Source organism: Protopterus annectens, chromosome 8.part0 (assembly GCF_019279795.1).
Source record: "Protopterus annectens isolate FY-2018-M chromosome 8.part0, PAN1.0, whole genome shotgun sequence".
NCBI lineage: Eukaryota > Metazoa > Chordata > Ceratodontiformes > Protopteridae > Protopterus > Protopterus annectens.
In genome coordinates this window covers 1342718154-1342737602 of record NC_056741.1, presented here as the reverse complement: position 1 = coordinate 1342737602, position 19449 = coordinate 1342718154, and the positions used below count along the sequence as shown (strand labels likewise).

Sequence of the window (19449 nt, the reverse complement as noted above, 5' to 3'; positions counted from 1 at the left end):
CCCCCAGGCCCCTGCTTGTAAATGTTTTACCTTTCAAGCCCCTGTTTACACTTATCAAAGGTACGAGAGCTTCTCAGAGATTTGGGATGCATGGCTAGCTTTAAAAAGACCCTAGTAAACAACTATGAGCCAATAAAGTGATCCTGTGCTGCAGATGGTAGGCAGTACTAAGCAGTGTAACAGAGCTACACACCACAGCAGTGTATGGCATTTAGGACAGTACAGTTGCCTTAACAATTAGGTATGTTTAGCTCCTTGGCAAAACATATTGTACTGTAAGCAATTGCCGTACAACTAAGTGCTGTGCTCTGCTTTCATGCCTCAGCCTAGCCTGTGACATAAACAGAACATGTTAGAGAGACAAGACAGATATATCTCCCAGTGATTGCTGCTCCTCTGGAATAAGCTCCCACACCATGTGAAGCAGAGGTCCTCAATGACCCTATTCAAGCGCAACCTGGACAACTGGATTGGTGACCGTAAATTCACCCTGGGGGTGGCACCTATGACCCTCATGGACAGGGGCAGTTGGTGCTGATCACAAAATCATGCTGCTAACAATGACCAGCTAACTATGGTCAATAAGGGTACAATGGTCTTTACATGTCTAGGCTTGTAAAGGCCCTAGGGACATTAGCCTAGTAGCCTCCTATGAACCTATGACTTTTATTCATAAAGAAATCAGACTCAACAGGCATGAGGGTGGAGCAGGAATCATTACCATATCCTGCTAATGAGAGGGACTGGTGCTGTATGAGCTGTGGTTGGTGAGAACTGCAGCATCACTGTCTGCAGGGATGGGGCAATATAGTGTATAGTGGTGTGTCTGCCTAAGTTATATGGAACTCCATTACTAGAAGGGATTTTCCTACCATTCAACAGACTTGGTATATTGTTTTACTGTGTGTGGTAGCTTGTTTGCCTAAATTGCAGTTCCATTGCTGACAGGGATTTTCCTGACGTATAACAGACTTGGTGTTTTATTTATTTAATGCCTTACTGTGCAATATGTTGCTCCCGCAGTGTGCAGAATAACATACTAGTAATGGAGGGTATTGCTGCATTCAGGAACACAAGTAACATACTAGTGGGGGAAAGGATTGCTGCATTCAGGAGCATAGCATGATTGGTAAGCATTCAGTTTCTGCCTGTTAGTTACCCCACTGGGACCTGACTATACTCCAGTGGTGCTGGTTCTGAATTACATACTGACAGGAGTTGGGGGAGGTGTTTTGCATATGTACTCCATGCAGGGTATAATATGCTTACACAATGTGGCAAGACTGCACCTGGTCTTCCCTTTTATGTAGGGCTTTTCCTGAATTGTTACAGATTTGGTATGCAGATTTATGTGTACCAGGCCTGGCCAGAGCACAACAGTGTTTACGAATTACCACATAGGCGGCAGCCCCTTTAATACAGAAGAGGTAATAAGAGATCTGGGGACCCAGGTAGATAGTAATCTCTCCTTTGACAATCATATTGCCAACGTAGTTAGGAAATCCTTCTATGTGACCCATCTAATTACTAAGGGGTTTGCATCTAGAAATAAAGAGGTTATAGTGCCTCTCTACTCGTCACTCATCAGACCCATCATAGAGTACAATACCCCATTTGGGATGTACCTTACAAGACACTTCCAACAGCTGGAAAGACCACAAAAGCACCTCACCAAGAGGATTACTGGCCTCAGACATATGTCCTATGCAGCCCGACTGAAAAAACTCCAGCTGTACTCAGTGGCATATCGCTTACTCAAAGGTGATCTCTGCCTAACTTACAAAGCCATGTCCAACTCAGAATTGATGGACATACTCCACCTAAAGAAATCCAAGTCGCTGCGAGCCACGCGCTCTAGTGAGCTAAACCTCGCCACAACAATAAATAGAACATGCTGGAGGGATAGATTCCTGTCACAGAGACTCCCCATGCTTTGGAACAAAATTCCTAACTACATTAGGCAGAGCCCCTCACTAACACTCTTCAAGAGAAGGCTTGATGAGTGGATGGGTAACAGAAAATACACACCTGGGATCACTTAATTGGCTCTGCTTGAAATAAGCTCAGTTAATTAATCAATGGGGTGGCGAAAGCCGACACACTCTGGCTAGGCTTAAAAATGCCCTCGGGCAGATAGCCTAGTACCTACCTATGAACCTATAATAATACTGATATTCCTCAAACTGTAAAAGTGCTTTAACAGAGTAAAAATACTGAAGGCAAAAATATCTTTATTAAGGTTCCTTTGCATTTCAGATCATTACAAGAACTAGTTCTTAATGGAAGTATGTTCAAAACTTAACTTTTTAAGATGTAACAAGTATTTGAATTAACCACACAATTAAAAAGTTTGCATATTTTTAAAACATCTAAAATGTACATAAAGGGAGTTTAATTCCCCGAGTGGCAGTGTTTCCCCAGACATTCTCTATATCATTACAACGCTCTGTAGGCGATCTGACGCTACTAATTCAACAATTAACTGAGTGTGTTGACAGTATTTCAGCTTCATTGCCATTCCAGGCAGGGAGAGGGTCTGACAGAGCTGACGATCCATATGGAAGCTTTTTACTTACTCCAGAGCTGTTGCAACCAACAGATATTGCATCAGGAAGAGATTTTGCTGGCAATAACACTACAAGGGCCAACACTACTGTTCAGGTTCCAGCTTTAAACTAATGGCTTCATGGTAACTTTCATTTTATTTAAAAGCAGCCTGTTTCCTCTGTTTCTACTTCCAGTATTACAGAGTATCTGGAACAATTTGATTATAAACTCATGAAATATAAGAAAGTGCAATTACAGATGACATTCCTGGTGGAATGTATCAGAGAACATTGAGCTCCCAAAGGTTTGCGCAACTGGCCCTACCCGCTGCTTCATCTGAAATTACTACAGTTATTTGATCGAAACGGATGCAAATATATGCAGGTATTTGTTAATTTTAATAACAAACTAATAGAGGAATTAGCGGGAACATTAATATACTTAATAACTTGATTACCCATCATCTGAGCTTTGAACAGTATAAATTTGATTATAACACAATCTTTAAGAGTATCGATGATGATATATTTAAAATAAAAAAAATGGAAAGAGATACGTTAGCCTATCTTAACCACGCAGCATATCATGAGCCCCCTGGATTCTCAGGCATGGGGTTGTAGATGTGAGACCTACCAGGGTTCTACAGTTAATAAACCCCCAGTGATTTTACAGAAGGTACTTCACCAGTGCATAACCAAAGCAATGTTACCAACAATACTGAGAATCTCCCTTTAGAACCCACTTTACTTCACCTGTCAGTGAGAATCCAGGCGAAGTAACATCACAACTATCAAAATCGATGATTTCCGACAGAGAGGCCAGACACGGTGGCAGAAGCAGAAATTCAAAGGCAACAATCGGAGGTAAATTGTGAGAATTCCTTTTTGAGTTTCAGTGGTTCTTCACGTGTTTTGATTACCAACATTAAGGGAGATTTCATCATATACAATTATTCTGTTTACCGTTTAACCTCAGAATGTAAGAACTTGTTTGAACGCGGACTCACTTTTGTCCCTAATGAACATGCTAATATGGCAAAACTTCTAATGTATTATAAACTATTTATTAGAAAGCTGAACTTGAGTACTTTGTTTGACATTCCTAGTAATATCTCAAATTATCTCAGGGTGTGTAGCATGTTCAGCCTTTCAGTTCACCCCATGACTGAGTGTTTTGAAAAGATATGTGAACTGGATTTTCAGGCACTGTTGAAAAACAACAAACAAAAATAATTTTTAAATGATTACCTGCTACCTGATGAGAAGAAACTTATAAGAGATCTAAGTAACCAAAACTTCAGGTTGATGAAACTAGACAAAGGTGGTGGTCTGGTGGTGATGGAAGCACATGAATATAAACAAAAAATGCTCAATATGCTTTCTGGAGCTACCTACAGTAAGGTGTCATTGAATGAACTTAACACAGTCTGGAAAAAAGTGAGGGACCCCCTTAATGATTTATTTATAGATAAACAAATTGACTTGAACGAACATGACTACTTAAACTCTATGGCACCTATTATTCCCTCAATCTTTGGCATCCCAAAAATTCATAAAAATATTGAGGAGTCACCAATGAGACTGATCGTGGATGCCAGAGGTTCTATAGCAAACTCATGTGCCAAGTTCCTCGATGAAACATTAAAATATTTAGTCACCCTAGAAAAACACATTTGTAAAGATTCTTGGGACTTTTTGGGGAAAATAAATCTTCCTGAGTTCAATAGAAATTGTTTACTTTTAACTGTAGATGTTCAGGACCTAAATACCATGATCCCTCACGAGCAGAGTATTGAATAGTTTTCTGAATACCTGATATGCAAGGGTATAAGCCAGGGCAATGTAAACACCTATGCAAAAATTGTGTTAAACAATAATTTTATACTGTTTGAACATGAATGCTACCATCATTGCACAGGTGTAGCAAATGGTTCCATGTGTGGTGGACTTTTTGCTAATATAGCAATGACAACATGGGAATACAATTTTGTGTTCAATTCAGAGTTCGTGAAAAATTGTATGCTGTATACGTTTCACTTTATAATCTCAAAATACTAATATATCGAATTTTAGTATTTCCAGACTATAAAGTTGAAAGTGCAGTTACATGAAACTGCATAATATCGAATGCAGAAATGTTGAATCTACCATTGTGGTGTCGTGTTCGTGATGTGCAGTACGGTTTGTGGATTTAGCTGGGGATTCAGGTAAGTGGTGTTCTTGTAAGGGTATTGGGTAGGGATTTTAGCATGTGTGAGTGTGTGCAGTGGTGAGTTTTGTGTGTTTAGTGTGACTTCGGAGTTAGTGTATATAAGTAGCAGGAGGTGGGGGTGCAGCCCCCCACATGGGCTTGCCCCCTCCTTATAGGTAGGATAGGTGTGTTTGTTTGTTATGCTGCGTTTGTGTGTGTTGTTTTGTTTGTTGTAGTGTCATTAGGTAGGTGTATGCATGCTTGTTTGTGTGGTGGTGTGTGTATGTGACTGACTGCGATTTTGAATTTCGCAGTTGTGGGTGTTGGTTTTGTGGGCTTTCGGCTTTATAGTCTCGAGATACTAAAATTCGGTATTTTAGTATTTCGAGATTATAAAGTGAATCCACTGTATACCCATTTTTTAGATGATGTTTTTATTGCATGGAACAATGATTTTGACAGTTTTAAAAGTTTTTTGATTACATCAATAAAACCACACATTTTTTTTGAAGTTTACATTTGAGACTAGTGAATCTAGTATTTTTTATCTAGCCATTCTTCTATCTAAAGACAATGATAGAGATGAATTCTGTGCTCAGATTTACTGTAAACCCACATTCTCTAACACCTATTTGCATTATTCTAATTTACACCCCCCCTCCAAAAACATGCTTTGGTCTACTTTGTAAGAGCAGCACGAACGGTGTTAACATTTGACAATTTTCTAGACGAATGTGAGAAAATTAAGGGCATGTTCCTGGCTAGAGGTTACCCCCATGCTTTTGTTAACCAGCTCATTTATGAAGTAATAAACAAGAGAGAGGTTTTTTTTCAAGCTAATTTTAAGTCATCATGAAGCATCAGTAGGTGTTGTACAAACAGATGAATTTATGGTCAACAACACTACCCCTTCTGGTGAATCTACTCCCTCACATTTATACAGCACCCTGTACAAAATAAAGATTTTACCATGTCCTTTCTCACCAACTATAACATTGATAGTACACTCATTAGGAGCATCATTCAGAAAAACCTGGCTGTTTTAAGGGAAGGCAGGAATGCTATTAAAAAGGTGGGGGGGGACACACCATGCATTTCTTATAAAAGGGGTTGTAACCTTAAAAATGTAATTGAACACCCTAGTAAAACATCAGTATTTACCAGTCATAAAGCCCATCATATGTCCAAGTGTGGTTGTTGTTCCATTTGACCCTATATCGTGGTGGAAGAACAAGTAATTATATAGAATTTTACTTTGAACATAAAAGGAACATTTAACTGCTTAACTAGCTGGGTACATACCTCTCAACTGTCCAGATTTTCACAGAATGTCCAGATTTTTGCTTCATATTTTCAGTCTGTTCCTCATAGAATTTTGTTTTCTCTGACTGATCATTGGCAAATCATTGAGGTTTGAAGTCAGAAAACACTGACACACATTTGAGTTACAGACTTCATACTCTTCAGAAAACTAATTCTAATGCAAAACCTGCTATTCTATTAACTTTCTAGATTTGTACGAGAAATATTTAAAAATTGTCCCTATTTTTGAGCCTCTGTACGCCCCATTATTTATGGCTTTGTCCAGATTTCTTGCTCTAAGAGGTTGAGAGGTATGGCAGGGTAGTATATGTGGCATGTTGCCAACACTGTTCGGTTTTCTACATAGGGAAAACTGAACACAAATTTAAAGAGAGAATTGCTGAGCATTTATATGACATTAAAAAAATAAAAATAAAAAATGCCCTAGCAAAATATTCAGTAGAACATTCAGATCATAGGTTTAAGTTCACTGTCATGGAAAAGATAACACTTGGTGAATGTGGTGGGACCTGGCAGATTAAACTAGAAGAACGTGAAATGTTCTTCGTGGTTTACTGTTGCAGTCATCACACTTGAGTTATCTGCCAGCAGGAAGCCCTCAGTCGGCCCGAATACCAGAGTCTTAGTATTTCTGCACTGGATGCTGTCGCTTCTTCCATGATGTCAGGTCGTCAGGGGTATAAAACAGGCAGCTGCCTTTAAATCAGTTTTTCTTGCCCCAGATTTCAGGAGCCCCCCAAAAAAGGAGCTTGTAAATGGTGAGGAACACCACCAGTAAAAAGTAAATACCAATGCCATTGGGGATAGCCATAGAGAGTAGAGGTAGAAGGATAAAGAAACCCAGGAGGCTTGAGGGAGGGAAACCAGGACTGCAACACTGAATACACTCGAACATCTACATTTATTGTAAGTGTACACAACTGTACTTTATATTGGTAACTTATGTTTAAAGCAAATTCCTGGCCAGGTATAAATTATCAGATTTCTGTCAGTTGCGTTTTAAAACTGAGTGGATTGCAAATATGACACTGCTTCCATTGTTTACCAACAAATTTATTTATTTATTTATTCATTCATGATTAAGCATTTTTTATCAAAATGTTTCTAACTATAGTTTTGTGTGCATTCAAGTTAAGTGACAAGTTTTAAATTTAAAATTATTTAAAACTATCTACTCAGTATATGGGTTGCAGTAGTGTATATTTACTTTTTTAACTTGGTGATTTTTACTGTGTTTGACTTAGGACTTGCACAGGACTTCGGCTCTCACATGATTTTAAGTTGCTCACATGATTCAGCTGTCATGATTTTAAGTTGCTCAAATGATTTGAAAATGTTGGTCATATGATATTTTAAAAGTTCATTTAAATGTTGTCAGGCCATTTTATGTTTATCTGATGAAGTTTTATTATTGAATAAAATATTATTGAATAAAACAAAAGCGCTTATCAACAAGTTTTGAATTGCTGGAGCTGGTTTGTCTGAATCTATGCGACCTTGTGTGTGTGGTTTTATCAGTTTTTTTGTTTTTGCATTTGCTTTTTTACTCTATAGATTTATTATAAATGATTATTGCACTACTTACTTTTGACAAAACATATTTCCAGAAATCTCATTTCGTCAATTCCAACTTCCAAAAAAATTCAGTTCTTGAAACTGTTTTATATTATTATAGCTGCACAGTGACACCTTAATTGTGTGAGCCATTTTTTGACTCTTTTTAGGGTTTTCTATATTTGTTGTGGTTATATGACTATGGAGCCTTCTGGGGTGCTGTATAGAATGCTTGCTCCCCTTACACAAATTATTTTGAAGTCGTTGGCACCCACAATTTAGATGGATGCATTGTTTGATGAGGTTGAATGTCCATATTGCTGTTAGCAGGTCATATGCTGACTACTTTCAGTGGAAACTTCCTTTTAGTATATTTTTCTGTTTTCCCCAGCACTGAAAGTGTGGATCGTGAATGTGCTTCATGGAGCAAAGCTTTCAAGTACTATTGAAAACAGTGTCGTTGTTTCAAAATTCTGTACATACTGAAAGCATGACACTTAGTTTTATAAGTGTTAGAGAAAAGAAAGAGAACTGAACTTTTGGAGAAAGTAAAGTATTTGGGAGCCAAGGAAACAGCTGTATTCAAAACTATGAATACAGGATAATTCTTCTGATCTATTTATCTGCATAAGGAAAATATAATATTTCATAATGTTGCTTTATTATTTTGTTGAGTTGTAATTGTAGGGCTCCATTCATGTTTTTCATTGAGAGTAAAGGTAGAAGTTGTGTTTGTGGTTGAAGAGCTGTTCTGAATCTGCCAATTTATTGGTGATGCAATTAATAATAGGGGATTTATTTTATCAGCCCATACATGGAAAGGATGTGAAGGGCAGGTAATCACCAAAATTTGTTGGCAGTTATTCTTATCTATCTATCTATCTATCTATCTATCTATCTATCTATCTATCTATCTATCTATCTATCTATCTTATTCCTCCCCTGCCCACCTGGCACCATTTACCCCTGAAGATGTACCCCTGATTGCAATGCCCTGCTACCCCAGGTCCCTCCATTGCTCCTACCACACTGCCCTCAACATGACCTAAGCACCAGCTGATCCCCAACTTCATGGAGAATTTACTTTACTAATGCACATTTGTAACATCAGAGAAGTGAGGAATCCCATTAGGGTGTGGGGCACAGTACTCGGAACCATCATGCATACATTTATGTGGCAGCAAATCAGCTATCCCTGACCTAATACCGTTTCCAGCATGTTAGTATGTGTAGTTCCGCTGGGCAGGCAATGAGGAATAGTCTAAAGATGGTCCTGACCTAGCCCCTTGCAGTAATCTACTTCTTAGCCCCAATCACATGCCCAGCCTGGTAATCTGTGTATGAAGTCTGGTCATCACCAGCACTCATGCTCTGCCCGGTACCTTCCCTTCCCAGGGCATACTTCTCAAGTTCATTGCTCAAGAATTCTGAACAATATCAATAAATAATCGAGGTACAAATGAACAAAATCAAGGGCAATTTTTAAAAATTACTCTAATTCACTTTAAAAGTTAATAGAACATCAAGTTTTGCATTAACATGCATTTTCTGAACAGTAAGAAGAAGGAATCCCTAACATCAGTCATTACTCCCTAACTACAATCCTCAGTCAATTTCCATAAAATCAAAAACTGTACAACTGACAGGGCAAAAATATGAGGCAATTTCAATGACATTTTGCAAATTCAGGCACACTTGAGTGTTATGCCCCATGATAGGCACATCTGTCCTACATGCCTGCTCCATTATGATCTCAAGCCCCTGTAAACTTTGTATGGATCCCTGTCATAGGACTGAAATCTCAGAACATCGAACCTCTGATCATCAAAGAGCAGAGGATCGAAGTTTTGAAATATCGAACCTTGTGAATGGAGCTCACTGTACAGTGCAGAACAGGAACTTTACCATTCACTGTAGTGCGATCTCGGAGTTGGTATATGTAAGTAGCAGAGGGTGTGGGGGTGCACAGGGTTTTGTCCCCCTGCAAAAATGTGAAATTAGAAGTTTTCACGTTTTAGATTTTTTTTTTGTAGGTTTAATATTTCAAAACTTCAGTCCTCTGGTCTTCGATGATTAGAGGTTTTATGTTCTGAGATTTCGATCCTATGAAGTAGACCCCTTTGTATATGTATGTTTGTATGCATGCATGTGTGTATCTGTCTATCTTTCTATCTGTCTGTTTCTAGTTACATTGTCATGCTGATTAAAATAAAATAAAAGAATGGAGTAAAAATAAAAATTGTAAGCAGAATAATTAAAGTGATTTTACTCACTTTGTACTTACCACATTGACAACATCCCCCCCCCCCCACTGATCGTCTAGTTAGAGATCTGTGAGAAGTATGTTGATAATGAACTATCCTTTGCTCAGTGAGTATTCCCTACTCTAAGAAGGCCTTTTGCATTGTGCATCTTATACTGAAGAGTATGGCACCAGATCCAGGCACTTAATTAACTGATCCTCTGAAGTCGTCTCTCATTAGGTCGAGAATTGATTTTAATGCTCCTTTCGTTGTTTACCTTTCCAAACACTTGACACAGCTAGAACAACCACAACTCTTCCTCACCAAAAAAAAAGGCCAAAATCATAAAAACATTGCAGACCACCTGTCTTGTCTCTGTTTTCAGCATATTATAGACTACTGACAGGCAACCTCCTCCTTGCATATAGAGCCTCGACAGATCTTGTTCTACTAGACATATTACACATTCAGAAGTGCAGTGGAATCATAAGCACCAAATCAAGGGACTTTGATTTTCTTTTCAAGATTAACAACATGCTGGTGAGATAGCCATGTATCACAGAGAATACTACTTTCATGGAACCAGCCCACCATAGACCCAAGTACTTCTCTTACTATATTCAAACATAATCCATGGATGAATGGTTGGGTAACAGCAAATTCATTCTTGGTTTGGTTCCAATGGCCCTCATGTACAAGGAAGACATGTAGGCAACCAACATAAACTTGTGCGGACATCTTTGGAAATTTATGTTGCAAAGTATAAGGACTAATAATTACCATGGGGATGCAGGGCTAGGCTTCTTAAGATTCTCACAAGTCAGTAGCCTAGTAACTACCTATGAACATATCCATTGAGCTTAACACAAAGATACACACACACACACACACACACACACACACACACACACACACACACACACACACACACACACACACACACACACACACAAAACTCTCTGTTCTGGAACTGATAGAACCATAGTACTGAAAAAATATTGTTAGCTGTCATTTGGGACTCAAACCAAGGACATCCATCTTACTGTGCTGGCATCACTGTACTACTGGGTAAATAAAAGCCACTGGACAGATAGGTGTTTAGTTTTTTTAAGAGACATATCCTGTCAGCTAACAAATGTGTGGTATAGTAATACAGACACACACACACACACACACACACACACACACACACACACACACACACACACACACACACACACACACACACACACACACACACACACACACACACACACACACACACACACACACACACACACACACACACACACACACACACACACACACACACACACACACACACACACACACACACACACACACACACACACACACACACACACACACACACACACAAAGTTAGTATCACATATAGTTCTATACACTGAGTTGAAACTATGCAGTGTCACTGCAGATGGCTGTTATCTGAGCCATTCTAGTGTTAGTATTTCCCTTGTGTAACCTTCATATCTTGAAAAGAAAGCTTTGTTTATAGTCTGTATAAGTGAGCTTAAAATACTAAGAAATCAAGACAACAAAAAATAACTTGTAAATACATCTGTGCCTTTTTATTCATATAGACCATCAAGAAATAAACATAAAAAGACTGAATACTCAACATAAAATGTGCCCACTAATATATTAGTTTTGTATTGTCAAAGAAAAAGCAATACATCTGATGAATTATTTGACATTTGTCCCATTTTTGAATTAAAAGACAAGCTATAAAAGTATGACCTAATCAGAAAAAAAGCCTAAATGGCTTATCTGTATCTTGATGCAGACTTTGGGGTTTAGTTTATTCTAACACCTTGTTAAAGTATTACTTAGTTTCCATAATGCATCAGAGTGCTGTGGCCGAGCTCTGTTCTTAAAAGATATGATAGCAGGGCTAGTTTTAGAAATGTTGCACCTACCATAAAGTTACTAGCATGAAGCATCAATTTATATTATGTAAAGAGCCAGTCATTTCAGCATGCTGACAAAACTGTAGGTAACTTGTGAAAAATAAAGCCTTTCACTGGATGTTTTATTTTAAATCAGTGGGTCTTTCAGAGTGGATCTAACAGGAACATCTCTCAAGATGTATGCTGCTCATTAAGAAAGTGATTCTGCTCCTGCAGATGCTTTATTTGAGATATTTTTGCCAGCAGAGAGAATACATCTTGAAAGATATGTTTTTTAGCTACACTAAATTTATAAGTACATTTGATTTAAAGTAAATACACTGAGAGATCAGTATTGAAAGACTCCCGACCTAGAATATGCCATATTACATACAATATCTTTAAAGGAGGCTAGCTCAGGTTTCTGTAAACTTTTGACTCAGATATTTATTCAAACATTTTATGAGATGGACATGATCACAAAAGCTAATCCAGTAACTCTCCTTATCAGGTGGACAATCTCAACAAAAGCCATGCTCTCCAGAGAAGAAAGCTTTGAAGACATGTTCATAATATTCATGTTACTCTAAGGTTAAACAGAACGCTAAAAATATGAGGACATTTTATTCTGCTGAGTCTTTAACATTGTGGCCTGTAATATTGATGACAAATTAACAAATTGCTGTTTAAGTGAAACTCATTGTTGTCAGGACTGTTATTTGATTTTGTGTTAATAATAATGAGATGGAATTAAAGATGTATTACCAGAGGATGTAGAGCAGAGTCGTGTGTTAGAAGATTTATCCCGGTATGAGAGTGTGTCAATGAACTGATGGATGATGGTGTTTCAGTGCATCTTTTATACGATTACCGCATTGCGACACTTCTCTCACTTGTTCAGGGTGCTTACCCTTTGACCACACCTGTGCATGTATGAAGTTTGTATATTTAGGAAGAGTGTGGGGGCAAGCTGTCACAAATAGTCATTATGATGACCATTTAGAGCCTTCACGTTCAGAAATACTGAGGAGCCACAACTCTCTCAGTCTCAGATTGCTCGGGATATTAAGAGTTTGTCTTTAATACTTTCACCTTAGGGGAACCCAGGTTTTGTTGAGATTGTCCACAATACAAAGGAGTTATGGACTAGTTTTTCTTTTAGTTGATTTTATTTTTGTATGGTTGCTGGTTTCATTTTTGTTCATTTTCTATTCTGTGGCTTTTGTGTTTTTTACCTCAGTGTTTGTGATTTTGTTTTTGTGACTCTTTGTTTTGACATGAATCCACAAAAAATGATGTCAGTATACTCCAGAAGGGTCTCACACAGACCAAAGGCTGGTGTACTAGTCACAGCCTCAAACTGAATGCAAAGAAATGCATCATCATTCCCTTCAGCACAAACAATGTCCGTTCCCACTATCAAATCTACAACAATACCCTAAGTACTCATGAAGTGGTAAGGGACCTGGGATCATAGGTTGACCACGACCTTAACTTCGACCACCACATGTCTACTGTTGTAAGGAAAGCTCTCCACATAGCTCACTTTATTAGTAAAGGCATCAACTCGAAAGCAAAACAAGTTATAACCCCCTATACTTTGCACTTATCTGGCTCATAATTGAGTATACTGTGCCATTCAGTATGTACTGTACTAAGCACCTGCAGCAATTAGAGAGACCTTAGAGGTTTCTAACAAAGAAGATCAAGGGCCTCCACAGACCGATTAAAGTCCCAGTCACTATACTCCGTATTGTATAGACTTTTTAGGGGAGATTTATGCCTGTCCTACAGAGCAACCGAAGTTCCAAACCTAATGAACTTACTGCATATCCATAAATGAAATGGGTCTAGGGCTACCCATTCCAGAGACTTAAATATGGTCTACGAGTTAAATAGGGCATGCTGGAAGGACAGATTTATCTCCCAGAGACTGCCACATCTTTGGAACAGACTACCAATTCACGTGAAACAGAGGACCTCATTGACACTGTTCAAAAGGAACCTGGATGAGTGGATGGGGCACTGTAACTTCTTACCAGGCTAGTGCTTACAACCCTCCTGGACATGGGCAATCACTACTAAATGCAATAGTGGGTATTGACTAGTACTTCTACGGTATTACATTGGGTTGAAATGGCTAGACTTAAAATGACCTCTGGGTCGATAGCCTAGTAATCTCCTATGATCTCCTATGAGCCTAAGAAAACTTGACATTTTATGCCTGTTAATACCCTGATATTCATTACCAATTCCTTCTTCCACCTTTTCAGCCTTTCTCTTGTTGAAGGGTGAGCGTGTAATGTAATACACAGGGAGATAAAATTATTTTTGCAGGGACTCTTCCACATCTGCCTTCCTATAATGAACCATTTCTTGCTATAGGATTTTATTTTTATGGTTGTATAAATGACATCTCTACTCTTCAATTCCAAATCCTTGACAGAGCTGAAGCCTGCATTCTGAAAGACCTAGTTTCCAGTGGCAATAATTTTGCATAGAATATTTCCAGTACTTTGCAACTTGATGAACAAGGAGCCTTATTAAGCCTTTTACAGGAAGCTAGATCACCTGAAGATGAAACTTGGTTGTTAATAAAAGGGAATGTCAGAACTCCCTGAACCAGGTGATCAGTTTCTGGCCTTTATTCCAGAAAGGCAGTGAAAAGCCATAATGTGTATATGGGGAGGGGTGGAGAACAGCTGCTTTGCACCTTAACATGTTCATAAATAGCTGGCTGCACCTAATCAGGGTAATGTCAATTTGCAGAACATATCAGTTATTTGTTACTTTGTTCTGGTTCAGAAAGGGAGAGCAGCAACTAAATGGATGTTATGCAAGAAATTAGCTGACCATATCATCTCTGGCTCACAGATCACCTCCTAATAGAATCAGATGAAATAAACTGCTTCCTTTTCCCCATGACAGGTGATTTGCTGGCATCCACTCTCTCCCACCTTTGCTGACATACAGGTTACTAAACTGGTCATCTGAATCCCAGTAAGGGCTTACTTCACAGAGCCTATCTTGTCTTGAATTACCTGACACCTGTTTTTCACTTTTCTCCGGGATGCCTTCTGTAATGCTCATGAATCCCCACACTCATTGGACGCACTCAGAAGTTATCTCAGACTGAGATGGCTCTGACATGTGTATTAACCACAGACAAAATCCAAAGATCATAGAGAAGGACTTTTAGAATAAACACTTGGTTTTGACCACATGTTTCCCCTCCTATTAGTGCAAGTTCACTTGGGGACTTTGAAAATTATATTCGGTTGCCAAGCTCAAAGTTCTGGATGGGAATTATGATGTAATAAGCCTTTCTGTTTATCATGTTTGTTTATCTTTCCATTGACTTGGAAGGCAATTTTGCTGATTATGAGTCAAACCTAAATGTTCAGGCTGTGAGAAGTATCATGTACCCTAGGATAAGGCTCCCTAGAGTAATTGTGAGATCAGTAACTGCAAGTCCCACAATTATGAAAAGTAAGCAGTGAATCTCAAGTATAAGAGTTAATGTCAAAATTAACTGTACTCCTTTTAAAATGTTTTTAGAGGAAGACAAGTCCCCTACATTGCCCAATGCAGAGTGTTGCATCTCCCCTGCTTTGTATATCTACTGACTCTTCAGATTTTTGTGCATTGGAGTAAGGGGAGCACCAAGGTACCTCTTTCTGAGAATAATCTAAGACTTAGCATCCATACGTTCTTTTTTTGCACAATTAGCCTCATATTTCTGAGGCCTGCAGTTGTGCGTCTTACAATTTCAAACCATTACCCTAGAGAAAGGATTACAGAGTGGAGTCAGGAGACTTTCTTCCTGTAGATAGTGATTTTGGGAGCTTTTATTTCTGAGTGGAATACATGTTGAAAGGTTGTCTCATTGGCCAGATCCACTCCAGAAATCCCTTTCTAAAATATGTGTCAAGTATACACATCATAACTGTGATATCAGGGTAAGGAAAATTGTGATGGACTATAGAAAAAACAGAGGTATATCTTATCCATGAGTAAACAGTAAGCAGTGCAGAGTATATTAAAAGGTCTGCGGTGAGACGTGCTATGTAGAAATATATATTTTTTTACAAAGAATTTTTTTTAAATTGACATGCATCATGTTTATACAGATACTTGCTTTTGTATGTCTGAAAATTTATTATATGCTATCTTACATTATATCATCTTAGTTTACAAAGAGATTTCACCATGCACTTTCTTTAGATATCACAGCAGTTTTCAAACTGGCATCTGTTACATTGTTACTAAGTATCTCTGATCAGCACATTGCAATGATTACAGTTCGGAAACAGGCAGTTTTGCAAGAATCTGTAAAGTACAAGAAAATGTTCATCATATTCTCTTCTTCAGGGCTTCACTGGAATGGAATGATCAGGCTGGAGCAAACTTCTTTTGGGGGTTGAGGGAACTATAAACTTCTCGTTTAGGCTTGCTGAGTGCCTGTTGAGAGAAAAAAAAATTACTTAGGTGGTTTGCCTGTAGTACATAACCAGAATGACCAGTTGTTTCCAGTACGGGGATGAATTTAAAAGTCTGGCAATGAGACAGAGTGGCAGGGCAGTAGATAAGGCAGCTATTTACCACACTTGTTTTTTTGTAATAGTATCATGTTTCTAGGTTGCTAATGTGAGCTAATGTAAAATAATTGTTTATGATGAAAGATTATACTCTAATTCTGGAATACTGCTCCTTTTTATGTGTCCCTGTGACGTTATTATTACTTGACCTGTGTTACTTTGCCTGAATGACTTCTTGCTCTGCAACCCATTTGGTGCTACTTCAGCTATTACCCCAAACTGGTGCAAATACTGAACAAACACAAATGAGTATTATAACCAGGTGCAGCATGCAGGGCACCCTAGTTAACAGAGACTGGAGGGAACTGGGGTCCTTCATGTTTCCAGCAATGATGCTTTTTATTAGTCAGAATGTTCATAAAGCCTTTCCTCAACTGGATATAATGAGGGACTGTACTTTAGTTGGGGTACTAATGTAGGATATCAGCTACTAGACTCTTAAGATGCTCATATAAGATGGCTTTATATGACTCCTATAATGCACCTTTGCATCTCTAGCTGTGACACTGATGTCATTATCAGGTAATTGGTCATGTTTTAGGGCACCGATGTTAAAACATTCTCAGGTGACTTTTTGTGTTCTGGAACTGCGCTCATTGATGCGACACTGATGTTATCACACTCTCAAGTGATTGGCTGTGTTCTGGGTCTACATCCATTCTTGGGGTGTTGATTCAGCAAGCTGAGTGGAATGTGAAAAAGTACTTTTAGTTGGATGTATAGATGTATCTTTGGTTCCTGGGTATGATGTGAGATTCAGCCATTAACTAGGTTGGTGGGGTACATGAGCCCTAGGTAGCTGACTGTAATATGGGATTCATACAAGCTTACTTATATGGCTTTGATATGGAACTATATCCTCTGTCAGTATGCTGATTCAGGGGAGTCGAAATTATAGACTATTACATGCGACTGCACCCATAGTTGGGGTGCTGATGTAGCATGATCCTAGATGGATGGCTGTGTTGTGAAGCTCTGCCCTTTCTTGGGGTGTTTATGTAGATGAGACCCAGGAATCTGTCTGTGGCATGATACGTATTTTAAGTTGAGGTCTTGATAGAGGGTGACTGTGGATGGCTGACTGTGATGTGAAAATGCACCCCTTCTTGGTATGTTTATGTAGATGAACCCCTGGAGAATGATTGTGACATAAGATGCATATTTACTTTGGGTGGTGATGTAGGCTCAATCTATATCGCTAGGTGCAATGTAAGACAGCACCCCTGTGGTGGATGTTGTAGATTTTGGTGTGAAACTAAAGTCTTAACTGGCCTGTTGATATAGGATAATCCCAAATTGCAGCTGTGATGCACCCCTAGTTTGGATGTTGGTGAAGGTATAGGCTGGCTCCAGGAGGCTGATGTAATACAAAATTGCACTTCTCTACTGGGAATATTAGTGTCGGTAAGCACCAGGTAACTTGCTGAGATATGGAATTTCACCATTAGTTTTGACAATGTTATAGATTAACATTAGGTGGCTAGCTATGATGTGACTGCGCCCTTACTTGGGGTGTTAATGCAGATGAGTCCAAGTGGAAGACAGTTTTGTGGGATTACAACTTTAGCCAGGACAGTGATTTTATATATGTGTATATAATCTTTATCAAGATTATGGAGTGTGATTGCACGTCACAGTATTAGTTGGAGGTGTTAATGTACATGAAAACTAGGTGGCAGAGTGTGGCATTAGATTATTCCTTTAGTATTGGTAGTTATGTTTGATGCACTTGTATTCTAATCTGTAATCAGTCTGAAGAAGCTCTTTACCGCAAGAACAAAAGCATTCACAGGTTTGATTTCAATAAAAAAATTAAGTCAGCACAGCAAAGGAAAGATGTTTCTCCTTTTTGTCATCATTGTTGGCTGATTTAATGCTACCTGCATGCAACATAACCTTGTGACCATAGCTTTGATGTTGATATAGGTGAACATCATGTCACTTGGTGTGGTGTTGATGCTGCTTCTTTAGTTGGGGGGTTGATGTAAATTTATTCCAGAAACTTGGAGGTGATGTAAGACTACCTATATATGCAGTATTTATGTAGATGAGTGTAATATTGCAATAACTTTCTAGATGGTGAGCTGATGTGATCTGATCCATGATGACTCTGATTTAAAATTGCACACTTTTTGGTGTGTTGATGCTTGACTATGATCTGGGATTACTTACTGCATCTTTGGCATATGATGCTACCATGGAGTGGAGAGTGACAGTGGCTTTTGCCATGGTTGTGTGCTCTGCTCAGGAATAATATTTGGAGGAGTTGTGCCCTGTTTGCTGGCTAACTCAAACCACCTGCTTGTGATTTAAAACTGCCTCCTAAGTCTTTGAAGTAATTCAAATGACCCATAGTTAAGTATGTTTATGAGAATGTCCTAAACGTTTGTGGTATGAAAATACCCATAGCTCATCGTTTCAATGGCTACAGGTGTAGTGGAGACTACAGGTGTTGTAGCAAGGTGCACTGACATGACCCCCCCCACTAATCAAGAATACCAAATAGGACTAACAAAGAGCAGTATAGGAAGAAAACAGAAAAACTGGCTTTCCCTAAATTCATTGGTTATAGCCCAGTCATACTATATAATATACAGAAATGGGAAACTGGAACATTACTCTGGTATTCAAAGATCAGAGACTTCAAATTAAAGTATGCAACATGAATTACAGTCTTAATGGTACACAAAATAGAATAAATAGAGAAAAAAAAATTCTTACCGCATAATCTGGATTGGGAACAGGTGGAGGGCGATGCTGATCCATACCACCATTGTACGCTGTAAATTCCAAAAAAATAACATTTATTATACAAATCAAAATACCTGTAAACAGTGCTATTAATCAAAAAAAACTCCAGTGAAAGTTTCTGTCATTCATTACAAAGTACTTTATTCCTTCCCGTTAATGATATAAATACTTCTATTTCTGCCTAAAGCTTGTTTCTGAAGTTTTTTTTTTTGCTTTCTCCTTATTTCCTTCTGGTATTTGACACATCATCTGTAATATTATATATGCAAAGACACTTACCCGTAAGAAAACAGAATAATAAGCAGGTCACTGATTCTAGATACAGGGGTACAAAAA

At 38.5% G+C, this 19449-nt stretch overlaps 1 protein-coding gene across 2 annotated transcripts in view; it reads right to left on the bottom strand.

The window, feature by feature from the left end:
• Positions 1-11420: 11420 nt before the first annotated feature.
• The window catches only part of CD3E (CD3e molecule), a 144092-nt gene continuing 136063 nt past the window's right edge, over positions 11421-19449 (bottom strand). For both annotated transcript variants that reach the window (XM_044080888.1, XM_044080889.1), the window contains exons 6-7: positions 19084-19142; positions 11421-16225 (exon numbers count right to left, since the gene is read on the bottom strand). In XM_044080888.1, the coding sequence (XP_043936823.1) occupies positions 16157-16225; positions 19084-19142 (128 nt within the window). In that variant the 3' untranslated portion in view covers positions 11421-16156. The remainder of the gene's footprint in view (positions 16226-19083; positions 19143-19449) is intronic.